This window comes from Opisthorchis viverrini (genome assembly GCF_000715545.1).
Source record: "Opisthorchis viverrini unplaced genomic scaffold opera_v5_51, whole genome shotgun sequence".
Classification (NCBI taxonomy): domain Eukaryota; kingdom Metazoa; phylum Platyhelminthes; class Trematoda; order Opisthorchiida; family Opisthorchiidae; genus Opisthorchis; species Opisthorchis viverrini.
The window spans coordinates 1152205-1173038 of NW_008751707.1; the positions used below are offsets into that span (position 1 = coordinate 1152205).

At 42.2% G+C, this 20834-nt stretch overlaps 2 protein-coding genes across 2 annotated transcripts in view; one reads left to right on the forward strand and one right to left on the reverse strand.

Moving 5' to 3' along the window:
* Nucleotides 1-3180: 3180 nt before the first annotated feature.
* Nucleotides 3181-20834, reverse strand: part of T265_03527 (hypothetical protein) — a gene marked incomplete at both ends in the record, with an annotated part of 34042 nt that continues 16388 nt past the window's right edge. The window contains 4 exons of the mRNA XM_009168039.1: nt 3181-3382; nt 12322-12438; nt 18131-18213; nt 19590-19761. Coding sequence (XP_009166303.1) covers nt 3332-3382; nt 12322-12438; nt 18131-18213; nt 19590-19761 — 423 coding nt within the window. The remainder of the gene's footprint in view (nt 3383-12321; nt 12439-18130; nt 18214-19589; nt 19762-20834) is intronic.
* Nucleotides 5225-20834, forward strand: part of T265_03528 (hypothetical protein) — a gene marked incomplete at both ends in the record, with an annotated part of 54116 nt that continues 38506 nt past the window's right edge. The window contains 2 exons of the mRNA XM_009168040.1: nt 5225-5245; nt 15291-15335. Of these exons, the coding sequence (XP_009166304.1) occupies nt 5225-5245; nt 15291-15335 (66 nt within the window). The remainder of the gene's footprint in view (nt 5246-15290; nt 15336-20834) is intronic.

Here is a 20834-nt window from a genome sequence, read left to right on the forward strand (position 1 = left end):
GTTACTGGGTCGTTGTTTGAGGCGTCGGGATAACAAATCCCACTGGTCAAGCGTGATCACGTTTGCCTGTCCATCCAGCGTGAAGTAAGGGTAAATCGCCAACTTCGCATATCAGATGTCCTGAGTTGGAAACCCTGGATGACAACGTATATGCAGAGCTAATGAGGGAGAAATAGAATCCAGTGCTTTCCTCATTCGGTGTGAATCCACCGGAAAACTAAATCACGACAGGAGCGCGACTATGAATATGAAGAATGAATACACTTAAGTAAGGAAGGAAAATTAATAAACCGCATACTGATATCTCCTTGTTGGGAGAAAGGTTTTTGCAAGCTAACTCACAAGCTGGCAATCACACGCATAAAAAATCACACCATCAACAATCAGTAATATCGATCAGGTCGGCCGTCGCTGGATGATATTTTCTCAGTACCTTAATCGCAGTGCATCATGGTGGGTAAAAACAGTCATCAACTTTTATACATCAGCACCTCTTGCATCCTCACCAAATGTCTGATTACTCGTTTTTCACGGGAGACCCAAATGAATAGCTGGTTTATGATGTTCTTCTTTCGGTTGTTGTCCCCTTGAATGGCGTTTAAGCACCAGCTAACGCGGCTAGAGCGATTCTCTTAATAACAAGCACCAGGACGCACCGAGATATTTCAAGTGTAAGTAACAATAAGAAGGCATCAATAAGGTTCTTATTCAAGGTTCACCGAAACGTTTTTATGTACTCATGACAACCATACATTTTTTTCATCCAACTCACTGGATAAATTCCGTTAACTGCACGGGCCTCATGCAATATTTTCTGATTTCACTGTTTCAGTGTAACTAATCGGAGACCACCCTGGAACTCTGTGACAAATGTCCCATTCAATAGAGCCAATCTAAATCAAGCGACACTTCGCACATGATATTTTTGCCCCATGTTGTTGTGTTATCAAACACATACTGTAAATGAGAAGCGCATAGTTTTACTGCACTCTGATATGACTATTCAGATCAATGTACACCTCGATCACATAGTTTCTTATAGACTGGGAAAATTAGAAAGAATTGGTCTACATCCTTATCTGTAGAGTATTTCATCTAGGCGGGTGTCGATTTGCTTTACTTCAGGAATTTCAAAGATGTGTTCAAAATGGTGGGATGGAATTTCCCAGAAAAGGAACATCCTCCTTCTTGGATGGAATCATTTAATTTTCGCTTCAAAATTCGATGCTAACTGTTGAAGGTAAAAACGTGAAGATGTAAAAACTGTAAAAATGATGCCTGGGACACGCTGGATGCTTTTTCTACCAAGTTATTTAGAGTAGCAAATAACGACAATTCACGCGAGGTGATTCGCAATCCCTCAGAAAGGTTTGTATTGACTTCTTACAGCTCTCCACCTTATCGATGAACAAGTTAGAAATTTAGCCAATCTGTCCCAGGATGAACTGACTTCAGCCTTAAATCTCAGCAGGCAGGGAGTCTCGGTAGGTAGATGTTAAATACACAGCATCTGTTTCGTTTACAGGAGTCAAAACGCCCTGTTTTGAATAAAAAACTTAGTTGATTTCCACATGGATCAGAAAAACACCGACTGTTGTTTCCTGAGAGAGTTGACATCATCGGCAGATCGTGAAACAGAGCCCGACTGTGTTGGTATATGCCCTAATACACGTGTAAGAGAAGAATCAGTTCAGAATACGATTGATGGTTTAACCGAACAATTCTGGTGGTTTGTCCGCTAGCAGTACTCTGAATAGTCGACTTCCACTCACACTGGCTTTTCTTGTTTTCATCTATTGGTCAGTGCTGAAGTACGTTTACCTCGATCTCTCTGAGTTCTATACTGTGATGTTCCAGGCGGTTCCGTCTCTTGGTCTGTTATTCCTATAGTTGGCTTCATTTGCGCATTACGGTAGAGTGCCTTATCTACTGTAGGTAGGGACCTGAAATTGGAACCAGTTTGACGTGCCGGTGGTCCAGTCCATGCTTAAAGGAATCCCCTTTTCCTTCTTTTATTTACCCCCCCGCCAAGGCTCACACCTCCTGCAAACTAAATTTGTGACCCACTCAACCTTTTAGAAAAGAGCTCAATGATGGGGCTCACGACTTCTGATAGCTGCATTGTGTTTTCATGGTCGGGAATACAACTTGTTACATTTCCTGTAGTTCGTTTAATTTATACCGACTCATTTTTCTCCCTCGCTGTGTTGATCTTCGGCCCTGAGATCAATTTCCGCAGAGTAGTGCTCGAATTAAAAGACACCAAGATTCTTCTCTGATGTAGTAATTTACTTGAGGGTTTACATGTATTCTTGATTTTGAATTGAACTGTCAGTTCGGTTGCCTGTTCTTGTTATTCCAGTTGCTTTTAGTAAATCTTCCCCCTCCCCCAAACTTTTTAGATAAAGATTGTCTTGAAATAGTCGGAATGTGAACTGGTCACTTTGATTTTCTGTTCCACAGAAACGATGCAACTAGCCATCGATTGTGCTTCATTTATTCCGTTCTACACATATTGCGACGGAGAAGATTAAACGGAACAAATTCATCCCGGAGCTTTGTTTTTCTGACTGCCATTTTCAATTTGATCCGTGAAGCACAGTGTTTTAAATGCTCGGAGTATGTTGAATTTACTGGATGATTGCTAGTTTAGGTCGGTATTAAGTCTCATTGTACCTATTTTCAGCACGAGCAGGTTTTGGTGGTGCCGTTTGTCCTCCTACTTACTAAAACGTTCATGAATTGGAGCGAACTGTTGCTTTTTAGTTTGATTGCAAGTTCTTATCCTCGAATATGCCAAATAGCCCGTCATTCTGTACTGAGTTATATTTCCTCCGAAGCAGAAACAAACTCTGATAAATGTTACAACGGAACTACGGAATTGATATAAGCCATTTTAGAAATACCGTGTTTAGTCACGCGCGGCTTGGTTTTTTGCTTACCTGCTACGAAGGCGGACCAGTTGGCCGCGTGTACCCAATACACCCGTGTCCGTACTTACGTGTTCTTCTGACTTACTGTGAATTACAGTAGTTATGATATACATTAGTGGACTCTGTCCTGCCTAGTACCAATCGGATAGTTTGAATATGTCCTATTTATGCACTTGTGATGAAGAAAAAACAGCTGCTTTAACAGTGGGGATTTTGTTGCTGTATTTCAGTTTCCAAGATGATATGTGCGAGACAGCAAATTCCGGAAGGGATGCACTGCACTAGTACTGATGAGACCTTATCACCGGATATTTGATTACAAAAAAAAACAAAACCCACGGATAAAATTTACAGGAACAAGAATGGATTGGCATTCTTCCATGACGATATGAGTGTCTTTACAAGTTTTGCCACCGCGGATTGGTTTTCAGCTTGGAACAACTCACGGTCTATGAGGAAAGAAAGAAGGATTTATAGTTAACTTTGAAGTAAACACATCGTATTATTGCTGGTGTCGGTTTGTTCAATGAGTAATTCCCTCTTGATATAATATTGCCTTCATATTAACAGGAATTATGAACCTGAAAAGCCCTCAATATACGGCCACGGGAAACGTTAGTGTTCCTGGTGGCTGTATTGGAGAACTGCTACCGTAACCGCCTAAAACCTCTTGAAAATGTCAACTGAATTTTCTGGTAAAAACGTGAGCTCAGCTCACGCTGGGAGGTAGTGAAAAATATATCAATTCATGTTTCCGCAAATTTGTTAGCACTTTTGTGGGATTACCAAACAAACGACTGAGTTTAAATAAAAGTTCATATTTATTGTCCATGGATTAATTACAAGAAACGCGGTCAGACGTTTTGGAAGTCTGTGTTAGCAGAGGGATTAGAACACAAGACCTAAATTTATAGGGGTTCTGGTTGAAATTTGTTTCCTATGTATTTACTTATTTACTTATTTTCAGGGCTGGACAACTTGGACCAATCTCAGCCATCATGCTCTCTTCCTCACGGAGGAAGGAGGATGCCGCAGCTGAGTGAACTGATTAACAGTCAGTCATCAAGTTCGATGCGTTTTGTGTTTCATCAAAAGTGGTCCGTTTGCAACTTCGTCGATAACTGAGTTCTGTATTATTCTCTCATGAGTAATTTTGACACAACAGTCCCGATCATCTTGTCGAGGTAGTAGGGCTTCAGTGCCCCAATGACCTTGTTGGATACACTGACTAGAACTCAGTTCCTTAAGGTTCATCCATGCAAGGAAGGCCAACAAGGAGAAGAGCAAGACCCCGTACGGCGAAAGGCGGCTTGTACATGAAGTCTCACCGTCCTCTGCGATAAGAGTGTGAAGACAGTAAGGTGTTTCCTTCATGCAACTAGCATGCTTATATTTGTGGAGGTATTGATGACGCCTTTGCCCGAGGAAGCACGGGTTATAAAAGGTTGGTTCTGAAAACTGTCGAACGGTCAGTCCTTACTCCCAGCGCACCACTTGCTATGGTCGAAATACTTCAAAAACTAAGGAGTCTGGTGCTGCTCAAAAGGTGCCCTCTTTGTGCAGCCTCATCGGTAATGAAACGATCACTTCATGTGCACGAGACCAGGGGAAGTGTCCTCAGACAAAACAATACATTACCTCACTGCCTTGTGAGTCAGGCTTTTGAGTCAAAGCACCAAGTTAGGGTACCTCAGTCGAATCCCGTTCTTCCTCCTGGACAACAAAGAACATCCACTGGCCTTCACCAACACATACCTTTCGGCCCATCGAGTGGTGCTCAGCGGTCAACCAATTTTCCATTCCACTAACCATTTTGCCGAATCCGGACTATTTCCCAAAAACTAACTACAGTTACCTCTCACTAAACTCCAAAGATCTGATCCAATTTAAAACGTTTAATATCTCTATTCTTTGTTAAATTTGAAAACAGGCATCACGTGCTGAAACCTTGCCTCCTTTCTCTGTCGGTTTATGTTGTCTCCGGAACACATTCTTCGATCATAAACTTCAAACCACTTAGGATGAGCTCGATTGTTCCACTTTTCGCTCGCCGGATATCTGGCGACCTCAAAGGCTGTGGTATATTAGCTTCAAAAATGCGTTCGGTCCCAAGGCTGAAAGCAGCAGTAAACAGTTGCCACTGCGCTGTACCGTTGTCTTGTTTAATTAAAACCAATGCAGGTGAATGGTGCTTATTGATCTTATCAGCATACTCTCCAAAAGACTGCGGTTCTGAGACCGGAAGCGACGAGTTTTATCAAGACCAGTCACGACTGCTTGGGTCAGCAAGAATGACGTGTATAGCGATTATGGTGAGTGACGCGAATGCTCAAGTTAAACGACGGAGTCCGGAAGAAGCGAGTTAGGTGTTAGATTGAAGGTCGATGCTCAGCGTACGGATGACGAAGAGCGAATTCTTCAGTTGTCTGCCGAACATTGTTTGTTCCTCGCCAGTGCGAACCTCCAGCAGAAAAGCTCTCATCGAGTTACTTGGAGGCCACAAACCTCAAGGCAGTCCAGGACCTATTTGGACCACGTTGCCGTCAGTTTTCAATAGATAGCCTCAATTAAAGCTTGTCGTTCCTTCTGGGGTATGCATCTTAACCATGATTATGGCACTGTGCTGCCCGAGTTATCACTTTGCTCTCCTTCAACATTAAGAATATCGACGCAGCGCAAATCCATTCGTCAACTTCGACAAGTTTCAGTGGCTCGAATATCTAGTTGATCTGGCTGGAATCTTACTGCAAACGCACCGTCGTGCTGATAAACAACTGCATGTCCAAGCCAATAGACTCGGGTAAACGAACACTGGGTATCATCGAGACCAGCAGATTTATTCTTGCCAAAAGTGTTATGCAAGCAACTAGTGACTACGAGAGCACACGCATGTCCCTCAAACACTAATAATCAACAGCTCGGAAAATAACAGAGAACGCTGGTGGACTGCGATGGTCCAGGAGATTGAGGAGGTGTTGCTTACAAACGACAGCAGCTGACTCGATCAACCGACCAAAAGAATACAAGTATCAGCAAAATAATGTGCGAAAAAGACGTAACGGCAATTCATTCCGTCAAGTGTCGTCTTAAGCAATGGGCTGAACATTTCAAAGAGCAATTCAACTGGCTTTTTTCAACACTACTTCTGGAAAAATCCAGCGGGCTTGAATAGAACATCAACACCAACATCCACAACCGAAATTCAGCGTGAGGTATAAGTCCTCAAGCACGAAATGGCACATGGCGCGGGTGGCTTACACCACGCACTATTCAAAGAAGATAGTGTGTTCCTGGTGAAAGTCTGACAGTCTGAAGAATATTTGGAGCAAAAGCAGAATACCAGGGGAGTGAAGCTCCTCAGCCTTCATTCCAGTCTTTAAAACGGGCACAACAATGTCATGCAAAAGCCATCGTGGCATCAACCCGGTAACTGTTACATCTGAGGTGCTCCTTAACGTTATTTAGAGCAGGTTGGGCGATTGTTGATAGAGACAACCTAGTAGGAGTCAAGCTGGGTTTAACCCTGGCGGAAGATGCAACAATCATATGTTCACCTTGAGTCAGTTTCTTGAACAGCACCACGTTTTCAAAAAATCTAAGGTTGGTCAAAATTACCCCGGTACGTTCATCCTAGGGAATCGAGTATATGAATGTTTTCCATGGGTCAGATTCTTTGAAAATACAAACCATTTGGAATAACCTAAATAACTCTGTCGCACAGTTTGGAAGGTGCTTCACACGTACAAAGTGCTGCCGGGTGGACTCAAACCCTTACCTTAATCTTGAAGACCAGATAACTAAATTTGTTTACCCGAGTGGTCGCATAAATTCCAATGGACCGGCTGGAAAAGAATCGCTTCTCGTATCAGGAAGGCTAGCATACTTTTTGCTACCTCCGAAGTCCATATCGCTGGTGTGACTTCAGTTTGTTTGTCAAAGGAATTGTATACACTGTGACGGTGGGATCCGGGCCACTTTATAGATCAAGAGCATGCTGCTCAAACGCGAAGAAATTAGGAAAGCTAACGGTATTTGGCCATCAGTATCTTCGAAGCACTGGCTGAGTCGGATAGGAGAATCAAAGTAGCAATACCGAGACGCAATAGATGGTTTTAGGTAAAACAAACTTCCCCATTATTGCTGAGTTGCTCACGCTCCATAGGTTATGCTGGTTAAGATGTGTACTTTGTCAGCCAGAGGACTGTTTGCCTCGCAGAGCTCTTTTCACCCATCGCTGTTCTCGGTAGATTCGACCAAGGGCTATGACCTGGCAAAGAAATATTAAAACGCTAACCAGCAAACTTAGTCTGGTGGAGAATCTTCACCTTCCCAGATAGGGACTCCGTGGGTGTAACTCACCGGTGATCAATGACAGTGGACAGTCAGTCATGCAGAGGCATTCCTAAATCAAAGATCAACAGCCACTTGATCGATAACCAATAAGCTGTCACCTTCAACACGTAACTAGCCAGTTTTCCGAACTAAATGAACATGACATCACGTTCAATGCTTGGCTATACCTCGCCAGCTATCCCACTTCGCAGTGGCCGAAACTGCGGCAACGTACCTTTGGTACTTGGTTTACAGCCATAGACAAACTAGAACGTCACAAATTTCTCATGCACACAGAAGCTGCAGTACACCGAGGACTTATATTTTCGAAATTCTATTGAGTTTAACCTAGGGAATGAAAAATTTCCGAGCCATTTAAGACCTGGAATCTCGGTAGCTTAGACTGTATACATGACTGTAGTTATCGGCTTGCTCAGAGGTAAGAACAACATCCACTGAGTGCCACATCTCAGCTGTTCATGTTTGCAGAACCAAAGGTTGGGCTTAACAACCTAAAATCTATGATGGGAGAAGGAGGACCTAGATGGGCGTTGGGCTGTGTTGGAGGAGTTACAGTGGGTGGGGCTGCCGACAACATTAATCAACTGAATAAGTGATTTACCTTTATCGGTATTATCTAGAGATGCTGGGCATTCACAGTCAGTGATCGACAGGTAAGCGTGGTCGCCAGGCCCGTCCACCTATGCGAGACTTGCCCATCCAGATTACGACCGATAAAATCAGATATATGAACTACGACACCTCTCAAGCAGATTCCAGAGAAAGTAGTAAACCATCCTGTTTGAACGTGGTGTCTATGTTAGCAAATTTAGATGGGAAAATTCGGAGCCGAATTCGGTCGAAATGGAAAGTGCAAAATATGATCGTGGGAACGCTGAACCGGTTGAGCAGCCAGTAAGCTCGCCCTACAAACTCGAGGAAGCAACATAATGTCCTTCAGCTGGGAAAGGTCAAGCAATCACTAGGTCCCCCTGAAGTATCTGTAGCACGCAAACACCCGAATGACCGTCTTTGGTCCCATAGAAGTGTAAAACATTCATAGAAATTTCAGTCGAACTCACTTACAGTACAATCACCACCATCGTTGACAGCAACACACCAGCAGTACATAGGGCCATACAACTATGAGGGATGAAAACCATAGTAGAGAGTAGGAAGAAAAGGAGAGAATGGAACCACAAAGAACCTTTGAGAACCTCTCTAAGAAAAACACTCAAGAATAAAGTGTACGCATTTCCTGACAGCATTAAAAGAAACAAATCTGAGCATTGTGTCGATGTAAAGTGCCATCAGTGGGATTGACCCAGCGTTCCCTGCAAAACATAAGCTCAATGCACAAGGAAACTAAACTACACAGTCCTGCAGGGTTTTCAACGTACAGCTTCTGAAAAAAATTTCGGTACTTCCATAAACGAAACTACTCACAAGGTTGATGAAAGCTCTTCAATAGACCACGATCGGTTTTCCCCTTATAAACGGTCATCTAGGGGGCAAATTCGCCGAGTTTTCGTCATACTTATGTTCTTCTCGAACTCAAATTGCACGAAATTCGACAAACACACTCATCTGCATGTGGGCTTGGTTTTCACGGGTTATTGACTTCTGAATTCACCATTGTTCTAACGACAGACAAGAAAGCTGGACACTGGATTATAAAGGAACCCATACTGCGTTCTTTCCATGCAGATTTGATGTTCCATGCGTAAGACCTAGTCTGTTCGCTGGAAGCTTTGGTGAGGCAATGGTCTAGAAACGCATAAATCAGATTCAGTGTATGATTGATTAAACTTCTTTCCATTAGGAAGTTTACCTCGAAAAAACCCAGCATTTCAGGTCATTAGAATTCTTTGGTGAACTTCGCTTACATAGCCGTGTACAAACAGCTAAAAAACACCCTAATTGATGAATCCTAACACTGCGCGAATATATACTGAAAATGCAACCACCGGCCCTTAGTGACTCTAATGACGCACCAAATACCGCCTCTCGTTTTTTTGGACTCGGCAAAATGGGTGCACCAAGATAGGAGGAGGGTCCCCTAAATACAAGGATGTAAATGCGTATTCAACAAAACCGGTGGCCACTTACAGCTAACCAGTTAATCTCGGGCTCACGCCTTCTAGAGTACAGTACCGACAAATTCTACTTGCATCTTTTGATGATACGTGTAAGCTCGCAGCAAAATTGGCTGGACTGACTGATTGAATCTTGATTCGACAGTACACGTCAGCCCACATTAAAAGCAAACATGTACTGAGCAGATCAGTCAATATACTTGATCAGAAGCCGGTTCAAATCAGGTCCTTGCGAGTACCCCCTTTTATGTGCAGATCAGCGGCTAAGTAGCCAATGCGAATTCTTTGGTACCCGGGTGGACCCTCGACTCTTCCGTTTTTATGGTTACGTGGTAGTTGGAACTGTGACGCATTCAGCACAACCGATTCACTGTTAGTTTTGAGATTTAACGACAAACCTGAAAGAATAATATCAGCTGAAAATATTTTCTCTTACTTTATTCTTATTTCTGTTCTTCTTCTTTCCTTTCCTCTTCTGTCCTTCCCTTATATTAACATATACGATATATATCTATATAAGATCACTGTGAACCAGGCTCTGGTTGGGGGATGGGGAGCATCTAGCTCATTTACATCTTTGAGAGTTTCAAATAATTGCTCTAAGAGAGAATCAGCTGTATTCTAAGTAGCTTAGTTGTCTGTCGTCAGATTGTAGTAAGCTTTCTCTCATAGCCTATACTGTCAGGGTACGGCTCTCTTTGAAGTCCATGCGACCTTTGGTGTGTAAAAAGTCTACTATCCAAAAGGGTTGAAGCGTAGAACTATTTCCGGTCTTCCCATTTTCTGATATCCATATGCCTGAACTTCATACCAAACTGGAGTTGCTAGAAATGACAGCTGATGGGAAAGAAGTAGAGATATGAGCACCCCAAGATATCCGTAAGTGTGCCCATTTAAATTGGTTAAAGTGCAACATGATGTAAGGGTCTTGTTATCCATCGAAACAACAGAAAACGAATACTGTGAAACTTATAAATCTATGAATTTCAACAGGTATTTTACGCAGAAAAGCAGGCAAATACTCAGTATTTATATAGGTGGATGTATTCCAGAATAGGTGATAATCTGTAATCACTTCACGCCGTTTGCATCCCCAGGCACCTAGTTGATTGTGTCCAAGATCTGACATGGGGATGCGACTTATTTTGAAACAATTCAAAACTGACATACAGATGCAGGAAACTCTACTGCTTGATTCCTGAGGCCGTTTCTTATCCTTTGCAGAGATACGTCTGTGTAACTGTCCATTTCAAGCACCCCCAAACACAGTTGTGCCTTCAAACCACAGTACGAGAAAGCTTAACGAGCAACGAAACGACTGCTCATCTTTTGAGTCAAAGCTACGCTATAGATAGTATATGACGACAATATTTGTCTCATGCCACTTTGCAAGGTTCACCTGGATCACAACTAAGTGTCTCATTGAAAAGCCTCGGAGTCCGTAGCCCCATAATATTTTCTTTAAATGCTTGATAACGAGATTGTTATTCCTTAAAGTTTCTCACACCAAGTCGCAATAAAAGGTTTTATCTTGGTATATTCTGATCGAGACACCCAGAACTGATGATGCTAAGAGGTTCACTGTTTTAGATGATCTGGCATAATTAATCGAATCCAAACTGAGGGAAGTTAGACACCAATGCCACAAGATCCATGTGTAATCCCGAAATGGTTCTAACGCTTAGCCTAGAAGTTCACCGGAACAGATAGGACAGACAAAAAATAAGTTGACCGTGCTCACCTGTAAGTCACTCGTAAGCTAGTTTAGGTTTGTTCCAAATGTCGTGAGAAGAGCACTACGATGAATTTGTGGTATCGCTGCACTCACTTCTGAGACGGAGTAAGACATTTTTCTTGATATGTCCTGAGGACATTTAAGTAAGGGCTTATCAGAAAGTTTGATTCAAGCAAAACAGCAGAATTTGTTGACGGATTGATACGAACGGTCTCCAACACATTTTTCAATCGGCTAAACAGAGTTCAGCTATCTATGAATGGACTTAATGCACTCGTCCTTGTTCGCAGTTTGTCAGCACCAAATAGTGTGAGTGAAACACGAAATTGCAGAGATCGGCTGTATTGTAATTCAGCTGAGATCCGACTCTGCGGAGTTTTGGTCTGCTCATTTTACAGCATCTTTTCTGTATCGGCAGCAACAAAATCTATGAACTGTCAACCCGAAATACGAGTGCTCACAGCACTTCAGTTTCTTGCACCTAGGCGTGAGTAGCCTGTTCTCAGTAGAACTCAGCAATCGCTTCATTCAACAGGAAGCGAAGTGAAATTATCTACTGAGCATGATGTTGCACTATAACGCGTTGGAGCTGTTTCCGGGAACCACCTTTACGCTTTTAGACATTCTGTTAATTGTTTAGTGTAAAAACTGAGATTTTTCAAGGAACTTCACAAAAGTGCCTGACCTAGTAATGTACAGTCCGCATAGGTATTTCAATCCCAACAGATACCACTGTCTTCCGTTAGCGCTGTTTCTCTCGAAACCATTAGTCATGTTTGTGTAGAATGCCGCAATATTCTTATCAATTATAACCATTTGGAAAAAAATTCTAACTGGTTTAACGAAACGAACATCGTATTCTGCTAAGTGTAGCAACCGGGGTACATTAGTGAAATGATGTAGAGGGAAAAGAGATGGATACCGAATAGATCTCTAACAAAAACCCAAGTGCGTATCAGGCAAACGAAAAGACAGATCTGTCGGACAATACTCGAACCTGACACTGTGTGGCGGACGAGTGTCACTGAAGTATGTCACCCGGTAAAGCATTCGACAAGTGAGAAATCTCAAAGTTGAGTGCGGTCGAAACGCCTTTAGTTTCATTCGCATTATGGATGTTCCGTTTCCGAATGACATTCAATGATTTAGATATAGATTATAAAACGGGTAGCACAGAGATTTGTTCATGAGATACGCTTTGAGGGCGCCTGATCAGACAACTTACTTCTGGGAGCTGCAGGGCAAACATGCTGAATTCCGGGGCAAGTGAGATGAAAAATCCGAGAATGAACAACGCCGAACACCACTCGGCCGACGCGGCACAGACAGCTTCTTCAAATCCCTGTGGAAAATGTTCAATGAAGCATTGTCATCCTTCTTCCCCAAAAATAAGCTTGGGAACACATAAGACCATTGGAGCTCTAATGATTGATCCCTATCTGGGAAAAAGTTAAGTTGCTCTAGCAGGGAAATGCAAGGACACAAAATAGCAGTTTAGCACTTCAGATTTGTGAAGTGACAATGGGTAATTAAACAAAAATTAGCCTTTAGAGCCCAGTATGAATCAAACGGAAAGTATTGTTCGCAAAGGTGTCCGAGAATCAAAGACCATGTGACAAAAGTGAGAGTATCCCGGTAGACGAAGCGGCAATAATTCTTCGACGAATGTAGACATTTAGGTGTGGAAGTCTGAATGTATTAACAGCATCTGGCATGACAAACATCTTTGGGTGTCAGTGTCACGGAGTGCCATGGTTGTTTCTCTGTAGATAGACTACCCGTAGAGAGTGACCGAATTCATGGCGGCTTCATAATGAAATTTGGGATTCAAAGTTTTGTGTTGGAAGTGTTTTTGAATGCAAATGCATAACAAAAAGGAATAAATCAGTAAAAGGAAAATTCGGTATTTCGGCTGCAGAACATTTAAAATGACGTGAGTGAATTCAACCATATAGATTTGAATGTGCATCAACGTCCAGGAACACAGCGTGCTGTGCCAATTATGATATGTGCAGTAGTGTGCGGTCAGTGGTTTGGACAACAAAGTCTCGAGAGAAATGACGGAACTAATCCAGCGACATTCACTGGTATCGCTTTCAATGAAGAACGAAGAAAAATTTGGAAAATGTTTGATATTTAACTTCAGCATGGCCTTTTACACGCAAAAAACAACTCAAATGTAACATGGGTTATTTAAGGTTGGAAATAAGAGGTCGATTCTCATTTTTTGATCTGGAAAGAAAGGGCCATAAGATATTTGTTTGCAGCAACGAGCACTTGAAGTCGGATATATTCCTGTTTGTGAGACGGGATGAGATGCTTTCACGAACATGTATTTTGCGTAGGGAACGTTCAAACAAAAGTTCATACCGTAATAAGCACAGTCATTTTAAAACATGGTACCACACAAATAAAGAACAAACTGCATCTTTTCAGGTTTACATCATCAGGAGGACTAGCTGGGAACTTAACTTTAACTGACGTAGGCCTTGGGTTTGCTAAGTTTCCGGAACCAGAATAACGGGTCGGGGGATTCAAAATAGGGCAGGTTCAATGCGCCGAAATATTGGTAACTGGGCTGTATTTGCTGTAGTTGTCTCCGATATGTTTGCTGAACTTGGCAACTGACTTGCAAACGCTTCGTCTCTAGTCGATGAATCGTCGTCAGTGCGCAGTTGACTGGGTGCATAATCCGTGGCTAGCTGCGTTTATATAGTTTACAAAGAGTACCTAATATCCTCTCATGTGACCGACTTATCGGTATATACATTTGTTGTAATATTATTAATCTGACCGCAATCTGCGTTGGATCGTGATTTGCATATCATATATTCGATTGGTTGGTTGTTTGACTGCTTTGGTATGTTTTAAATAGGTTTTCGACTGCTCTGTTTTAAATTGTGTTGCGTTGTGGCCTTTTATTTTTTAATGTGGTTTATTGCGATAGCGATTTATATTTTTGGTAGTTTCTTTCATTCAGTCGCACTGGTCCGTTCTTGGTTTGTCCCGCAATCTCGCCCCCGTGAGCTTGATCGGCCGCATGTACCTTCCCGCTTGATATAGTTTTTTTCTTTCCCTTGTTGGCCGATTTGATTTCACCTGGATCTTCAATATTTTGAGTCATTATTTATCCTCCTTTCATTTGTCGGTTCAACACTAGTTCAGAAAAGTGGCTTACTGCCCTCAATTTTTTGTTTTGGTTTGCTTGCCTCTTCTATGCTGGATCACTCGGGTTTTTTGTGCGGCTTTAAGTTTCGTAGTTTCGAAGTTCTTTTTCCCGCAGTAGTCGATAGACTGGGTCGATTTCGATATGCTTGTTGATGGCCTTTTCAGTGGAGTGTTATGCCTCCATGAACTCACGCTCTTTCTTTCTTCTCGCTTGAGCCAATATATTAACGGTGCTTCAGCCAACTGCGTAGTGATGATGTATTCCCGACCAGGTCCAGCAAGCACCGACAACCAAACGCTTCAACCGATGCAGTCATGAGAAAGCCGTTTATTCCAGTCTTTCGTTCGAAGGTTATGTGTAGGTCAACTTGTTGAATAGCAGAGTAATTGTGCTCGAAGGCCCACAACGTGGTTCATTAGCGAATGGTTTGCTCCGTCATGCTTGCACTGCGAAATCGTAGCATTTCTTCTGATAATGTGCAATAGAATAGGGCAGATGCATCACTTGGCAACTCAGTTAAGGCTTGAGAAATTGTAGCCCATGCCGCCTGGTTACTGGAACGGGAAAAAGTTTACTCAGCTGCCACGGAACAGAGCGCGGTGCCTGATCAAAATAAAAAATGCGACTGGCTGGCATTTGAGCCGAGATTTCTTGTACTTTGCGAAGTGTTCACCCACAAGGGGACCCATCAGTGAATGGAAATTTATCGTATATTTGTGATAAAAAAAGAACCCTTAATCTTTCCTGTCTGGCTCAAAAATTTGTAGTATTTTTGAAAACATGAGGGGCTGTGGTCACATCGTTTCTATTATGTCTTCTAGCAACTACAGCTATAAAACAGGTAGTCATATTACATAGTTTTCAGGGGCTCCGTAAAATGGTCGAAGCAAAGGCGCCGTTGGTTACATTGTGTCCTTGGGACCATGATTGATGGGCCAAGACAGTCTTGAGGCCCACACGTGCCTTTTTGGTGACACAGGAAAGGGTCAACTAACCGAACAGTAATCGTTCCAGTTATTCTCCAGCTCATGGCCCTGGAGCACTTCCCTACCGCCCGTCGGATTGACCTAGTGAGTTGCGGTCGCACTTGTCACATTCCTGGCGAGTACAGGTCTCAAGCAGCTCAGGAACACTCGGAGTTAGGAGTATGACTTTAAAAGACTTTCCGAATGTTGGCAAACAAATGAGCATATCACCAGTAATGTAACATTGACAGGCTATCTCTCCATATCTACATTTCATACTATTCCAACACATCGTAGGCTATGAAACCGTGATATTTGTTTGACTTCTCTCGTTCAATAAACCGGAAGCTGGTAGTCAGCCGTCGACCTAAAGCTTCATAAATGTGGTGTTACCGTGAATTCTAATGGTAAACAACGCTTTGACGGTTAATTACCAATAGGGTGAGGTGTCAGAATCTACCCTAAGTGGAAATTGGTCCACACAGATGATAAACTAAAGTAAAAAGAATGTGCTTTTTACTGCCCCTCTGGAAAACATTCTGTCGTTGAAACCAGCTATAGCAAAGATACTATTCCATATTGTTATCAGTTCTCTTAGCAGCTTGTCCCCAGGCTGAAAAGCATCAGTTGTATCAGTGAAGCTCAAAGTTTTGCCATATCATACCGTATCCTGTCATCTTCAGGTGTAGGAAACATAAACTCAGTCGAAGTTCCCATAATTCCAGCTGCAGTCTGTAAATCTACAACAGAACCAACCACAAAGCTCTTACGCATTGGCGTTCGATTGGTTCCAGTTGCGCATTACAGGTTCGCAGGGAATGCGCCCCGGAACCCCTCTTTTCTGAATAAAGATGACCCACAAATTAGTGGTTTGGTGTACGCTGCCAGTGAGATGCTGAGTTACAGCCAAAGCGTTTGTCCTGTTTGGCTCTGAGTAACGTTCAGGATAAGGCAGTATAATATGGACCTAAAAAGAACGATATGTCGAAAGTATTTGTTCAACATGCGCTTCTTTTGGTGAAGTCACTGCCTCAAAAATTCCGAAGGAAGTTGTGTCAGCGTTACAGAAGTTTCTTTTCAGAAATACACCTCCAAAAGAGACAAACCTTTCCTTCGGCCGCAGACTGCACTGTTGAGGAATCATCAAGGAAAACACCACAATGGAGTAATATATAAAAATTCGTTTTGACTAGTATTCTAAGAATCTAGGTCACCAGATAGACAAGTCAACTCCACAGCTTGCGGTTGGCTTCGCTGAACCAAGAACGATAAATGAAAGTGAAGTCCGCAGTTGATCTCGCTTCAACTGAGCAGTAGTAAATTAGTACAATTTGACAAACAACTGGTTTGCGCCCGCCGATAACACACACAACCTTCTAAAAGTCATGAAATGGTCATAAAATGTTTTCTTTTGTTAGTCGGAATTCACTGCCAACTGACCAAGCACATATTTACGCTTCTATCCTATTAGCTTTAACCGAGTATTTGATACTAGCAACATTCAATGGGAGGCGGAACGTCGATAAGCAATGTCCTTCTGGTAACAAGTACACAAAACAGTGACCACAAAGGTGAGGAAATGCTTATAATTTCATGTCATGCGGTCGTACAGGTATCCCTGCTTAGTCCGTGGATGACTGTTACGGGTGTGAAGAAAATACCTGTAAGGAACTGCGAAGGCTCCTTTGGGCCTTCAAAAACGTAACCGCAGCCAACGCTCCACGAAGCATGCGGGAGATTTTCCCACATTCGTTTTGTAGAATCAAGACAATATCAATCAACTTTAGCAAGACCAATACGATTCCAAGAAAATCGCAACAATCTGCGATGAATTAGAAATTCTACGATACACTGTTGAACGCCCAGACCTTTTCCTCACGAAAAAAGACCAGAAGAGAACCTTTGGGTCGATTTTACCATTTTTATAACTAGCCCAGTATCAAGGGAGGACAAGCTTCCCTCCTCAGAGACTTCTTCGCACAGATCAATAAACGCCGCATCATTGTGACACAGAAGAGCATTAAGCCAAAAATCGTCATCACACACCTTTTGCAATCACCGTAACCGTAGTTTCATGAAACATAAGGTCGGAAATCTTTATCAGTTCTTTCTGCCATTTCATAAAAATACGGTAGTAGTGTCTCCTCTGGGAATGGAATTCTCGTGCAAAATGTTGCTTTCAGGTTCCATAGAGCATGTAATGCCCGAAATTCGTAGTCTGCTGACGCATGACACAACGTATCGTACTAGTTGGCCGTAGTCTAAATGACCAAGAACAGCTCTTCAAAACTTCTCAAAATTAGCCGTCACATTTTCCTACTTGTGTCATCACTTTGTCCGTGGTCGTTGGTGGGTTGTGATTTCCCGCTTAAATTGGAAAAGTCGGTTTGTTCAAATGAAATCCTCTGAATGGAACCGTCAGTTTGAGGTTATCGTTCACCCAAAGATATCGGTCTCATAATACTCTGTTCTCCCTATAATGAACTCCAGCGTGTTTATTTGGTACTTAAGTTATAGAAGCAAATTTCCTTTCATGGAAGTTGTGAAATAACTGCCATTAGGGGATATCTCCGTAATTCATAGCCCTAAACCACGTCCAGCGGACGACGGGGTTAAAATTCCTCGGTTTGTAATGACTGTTCAGAGGAACCTTACACCCGCCCCTTAGAAATTTCCAGATATGCCGTTACAATGGAGGAAATACACGATAAACAACCTGACTATACACGACTGCATCGGTTAGAATAGCTTTCATAATTTACTTATATGAATTTGTGAGTGACATCCTTTGAGGATGACCACCGGTTTGTGTTTCAGCAAGTGCGGTACCTATTGTTTAACCTTTCAATAAAAAACCCAGAAGATGCACAAATGTGAGTGGAATTCCTGTGGTTGCTTACCTCATTTATAGTATACATGCTTGACGAGAATATTTCGATAGGAACACGATTTTCAAAACGATGAAAACCGAGACAAATTGCGTCTAGAAAAAAATGAAGCATAAGGAAAGCTTGGGCTTCAGTTATTCCATGTTGACAAGTAGGATATACACAGTTGCGTCTAAAATGTGTTGTCGTTGACGCAACAGTATCATCTGCAAAGGTAAACAATACCTTAAAAGTCTCATAGCAACATGAATTTGATAACTGGATTGACGTGCGGCTTATGCTTTCTAGTTTTCAAACTGACCTGCAAAAGTCATAATGTGTTACAAAATTGAATTCCGTCGCGTATTATTTAATCAGTTTCATAACATGGTAATTAAGGAACACAAAAACAGAAGTAGGTCTTGTTGTGTCGGCAATGTCTGATTGTTTTTTTTTGGAATAAGTAAGCTGATACTCAAAATAATTGGAGAATAATGGAGGTTGGATCAATCCTAATGGGACTATATTCCGCAATCTGCACACTTCAAACATCGATAGTATATTGTGGCTTTACGAAAACGTGAAAATTGGTTCCAGAATGAGTCATGAGTAACTTTCGATAAATTCATCGACACAACAATGCTGAAACATTGAGAGCCATTGAGTGTTAGCTTTAAGCCACAGGATGAGTAGCTGTGGTAAAAGTTAAAAGGTTGAGCAACTGTAGATCGGAATTCTTGTGAAGTTGATCTCTTTAACCCTTGAAACTTCAGCCGGTACTGTGTACTGCTCAGCGCAGAATCACTCGGCCGTTAAGCCCAAGGCACGCACAATTTATGAATTGAGATTCGCCAACATGGTTTAAAGCATCTTCTAGATGACTTCTTGTCCAAGTATCTGGTGCATTTACGTCACGTAGCTCTTTAATTACGGTATTTGAAGCAAGCAGAAGTACGCTCTTCAGTGATCACAGTCCATCAGTCTGACCAAGTTTTCTTGCTCCAGTAAACTCTGAGTTATGGTTTCAGGTCAGACTCTGGCGATACGTCAAAAAGCTACGTCGTAGTAACCACACATGGCAAAGCATTAACAAAGAACTAAACTCATGCCGAGAAACCTTGGTGTCAATGGTCTTGTTACAAAAATCTTAGAATATTCTGATAGGAACGATAAAATGTCCCATCAGATGTGTAAAGATGGTCTGCAACAAAGGCAAGATTACTCAATCTGTTTGCTAAACACCGGAAATTGTGCAGCGGGTGGAAAATCTACTTCATGCACTTGAACTTATAATTACAACTACTTTGTTCTCCTATGACTAATGTAAACATAGGGCCAGCTCTACTGTTGAACTAGGCTACTGCCTGAGATACACCTAAGTAAACACCCACCACGTCGACTTCGTCTGATGAAAGCAACAACGTGGCAGTGCAGTCAATATTAGATCTAGTATAAAAATGTGAACACAGTCATTGAAGATGCCAAGACTTACACATGGTTCCAGATATCAAACATCCAAGACCAATTACCAAACGGGCTCCCCAATAAGGGGCATGATAGCCCAGATATTTGCGACATACATGAACCGTGATCAGTATGTAGAATGTGGTCCCAACAAATACCATCGCCATGCCCGTATAGTGAACAAATTCCACTTCAGTAACCTGCAGACGTATAACAGAAGTGAGTATGAACGGCATAAATAGCGGTGAGGTTATATTGTTGCCACACAAAGCTCGATAATGAATTTAAACAGGGAATGGCGCTCAGTTTAGTCCGGGGAGAACACCCACTGACTGTACATGCTTAATATACAGTGGAAGAAATAGGTGGACTGCTGGTTCATTACTGGTTTTACATAACTGCAGAATGACCAGAAAATCTCAAAAAAGCGAGTTGCTTGCTAAAGACGTGCTTTTAAATTCATCTAAGTGAATTTAGTCACATGGTTTGGACACCTGACAGACCTAATTGACTGAATGACAACCACCAAAATGATTTTGCACTTGGTCTTGCAGTCCAGGCGCGAGCTAGTAATGAGACGGATGGCCGTCCGATACATCACTAGGACACCGTGAATCGCAGATAGTTGAGTCTGCAGAGATACGCTGGTAGAGTTAGATGGCATCGTTTTTATTTACTTCACTAAATAGACCGAACTTCAACTTTTTCAAACATCTCTTCTTGAGCATCCTTAGCAATCAGCAGTTTTCAAACGATCCTGCTAATTCGTACGGTGAGATTATTGCTTTCCATCAATTCCAGTCGATTACAAATATGAACGCGCACACCAATATGTCCGACACCCAGATTATAACACAAACCACAGCATTGACCCAAAACATCGGCTACTGTAAAAGTACAACAAATAATCTGCCATTTTAGGAGTTTTCGCCCTTGAAACTGGGTTCCCTAGATCAGCTTGAGGAGAAGAAAATAACATAGAGGAGAGAAGGAGAAGAGAAAAGAACATAGTTGCTGTACACATACTTTCTGTACAGTCGCAAATGTGTAAGATGTGGCGATACCACAGAAAACAACAGTTTACCTAAAAAGTACTGAAGTCCTTTTTCAGTTCAATTAATCAATGAAACCAGGGTAACTTCTTGATGCCCTTGTGCGCGCATAACAAGGGCTTGCATCGATAAGTCAACGATCCCCGAAAAAACCGACTGCGTCTGATAAAGTCCTCGATTAGTGATTACAGCTTAGTTGCCTAGCTGGAATGGGTCACTTG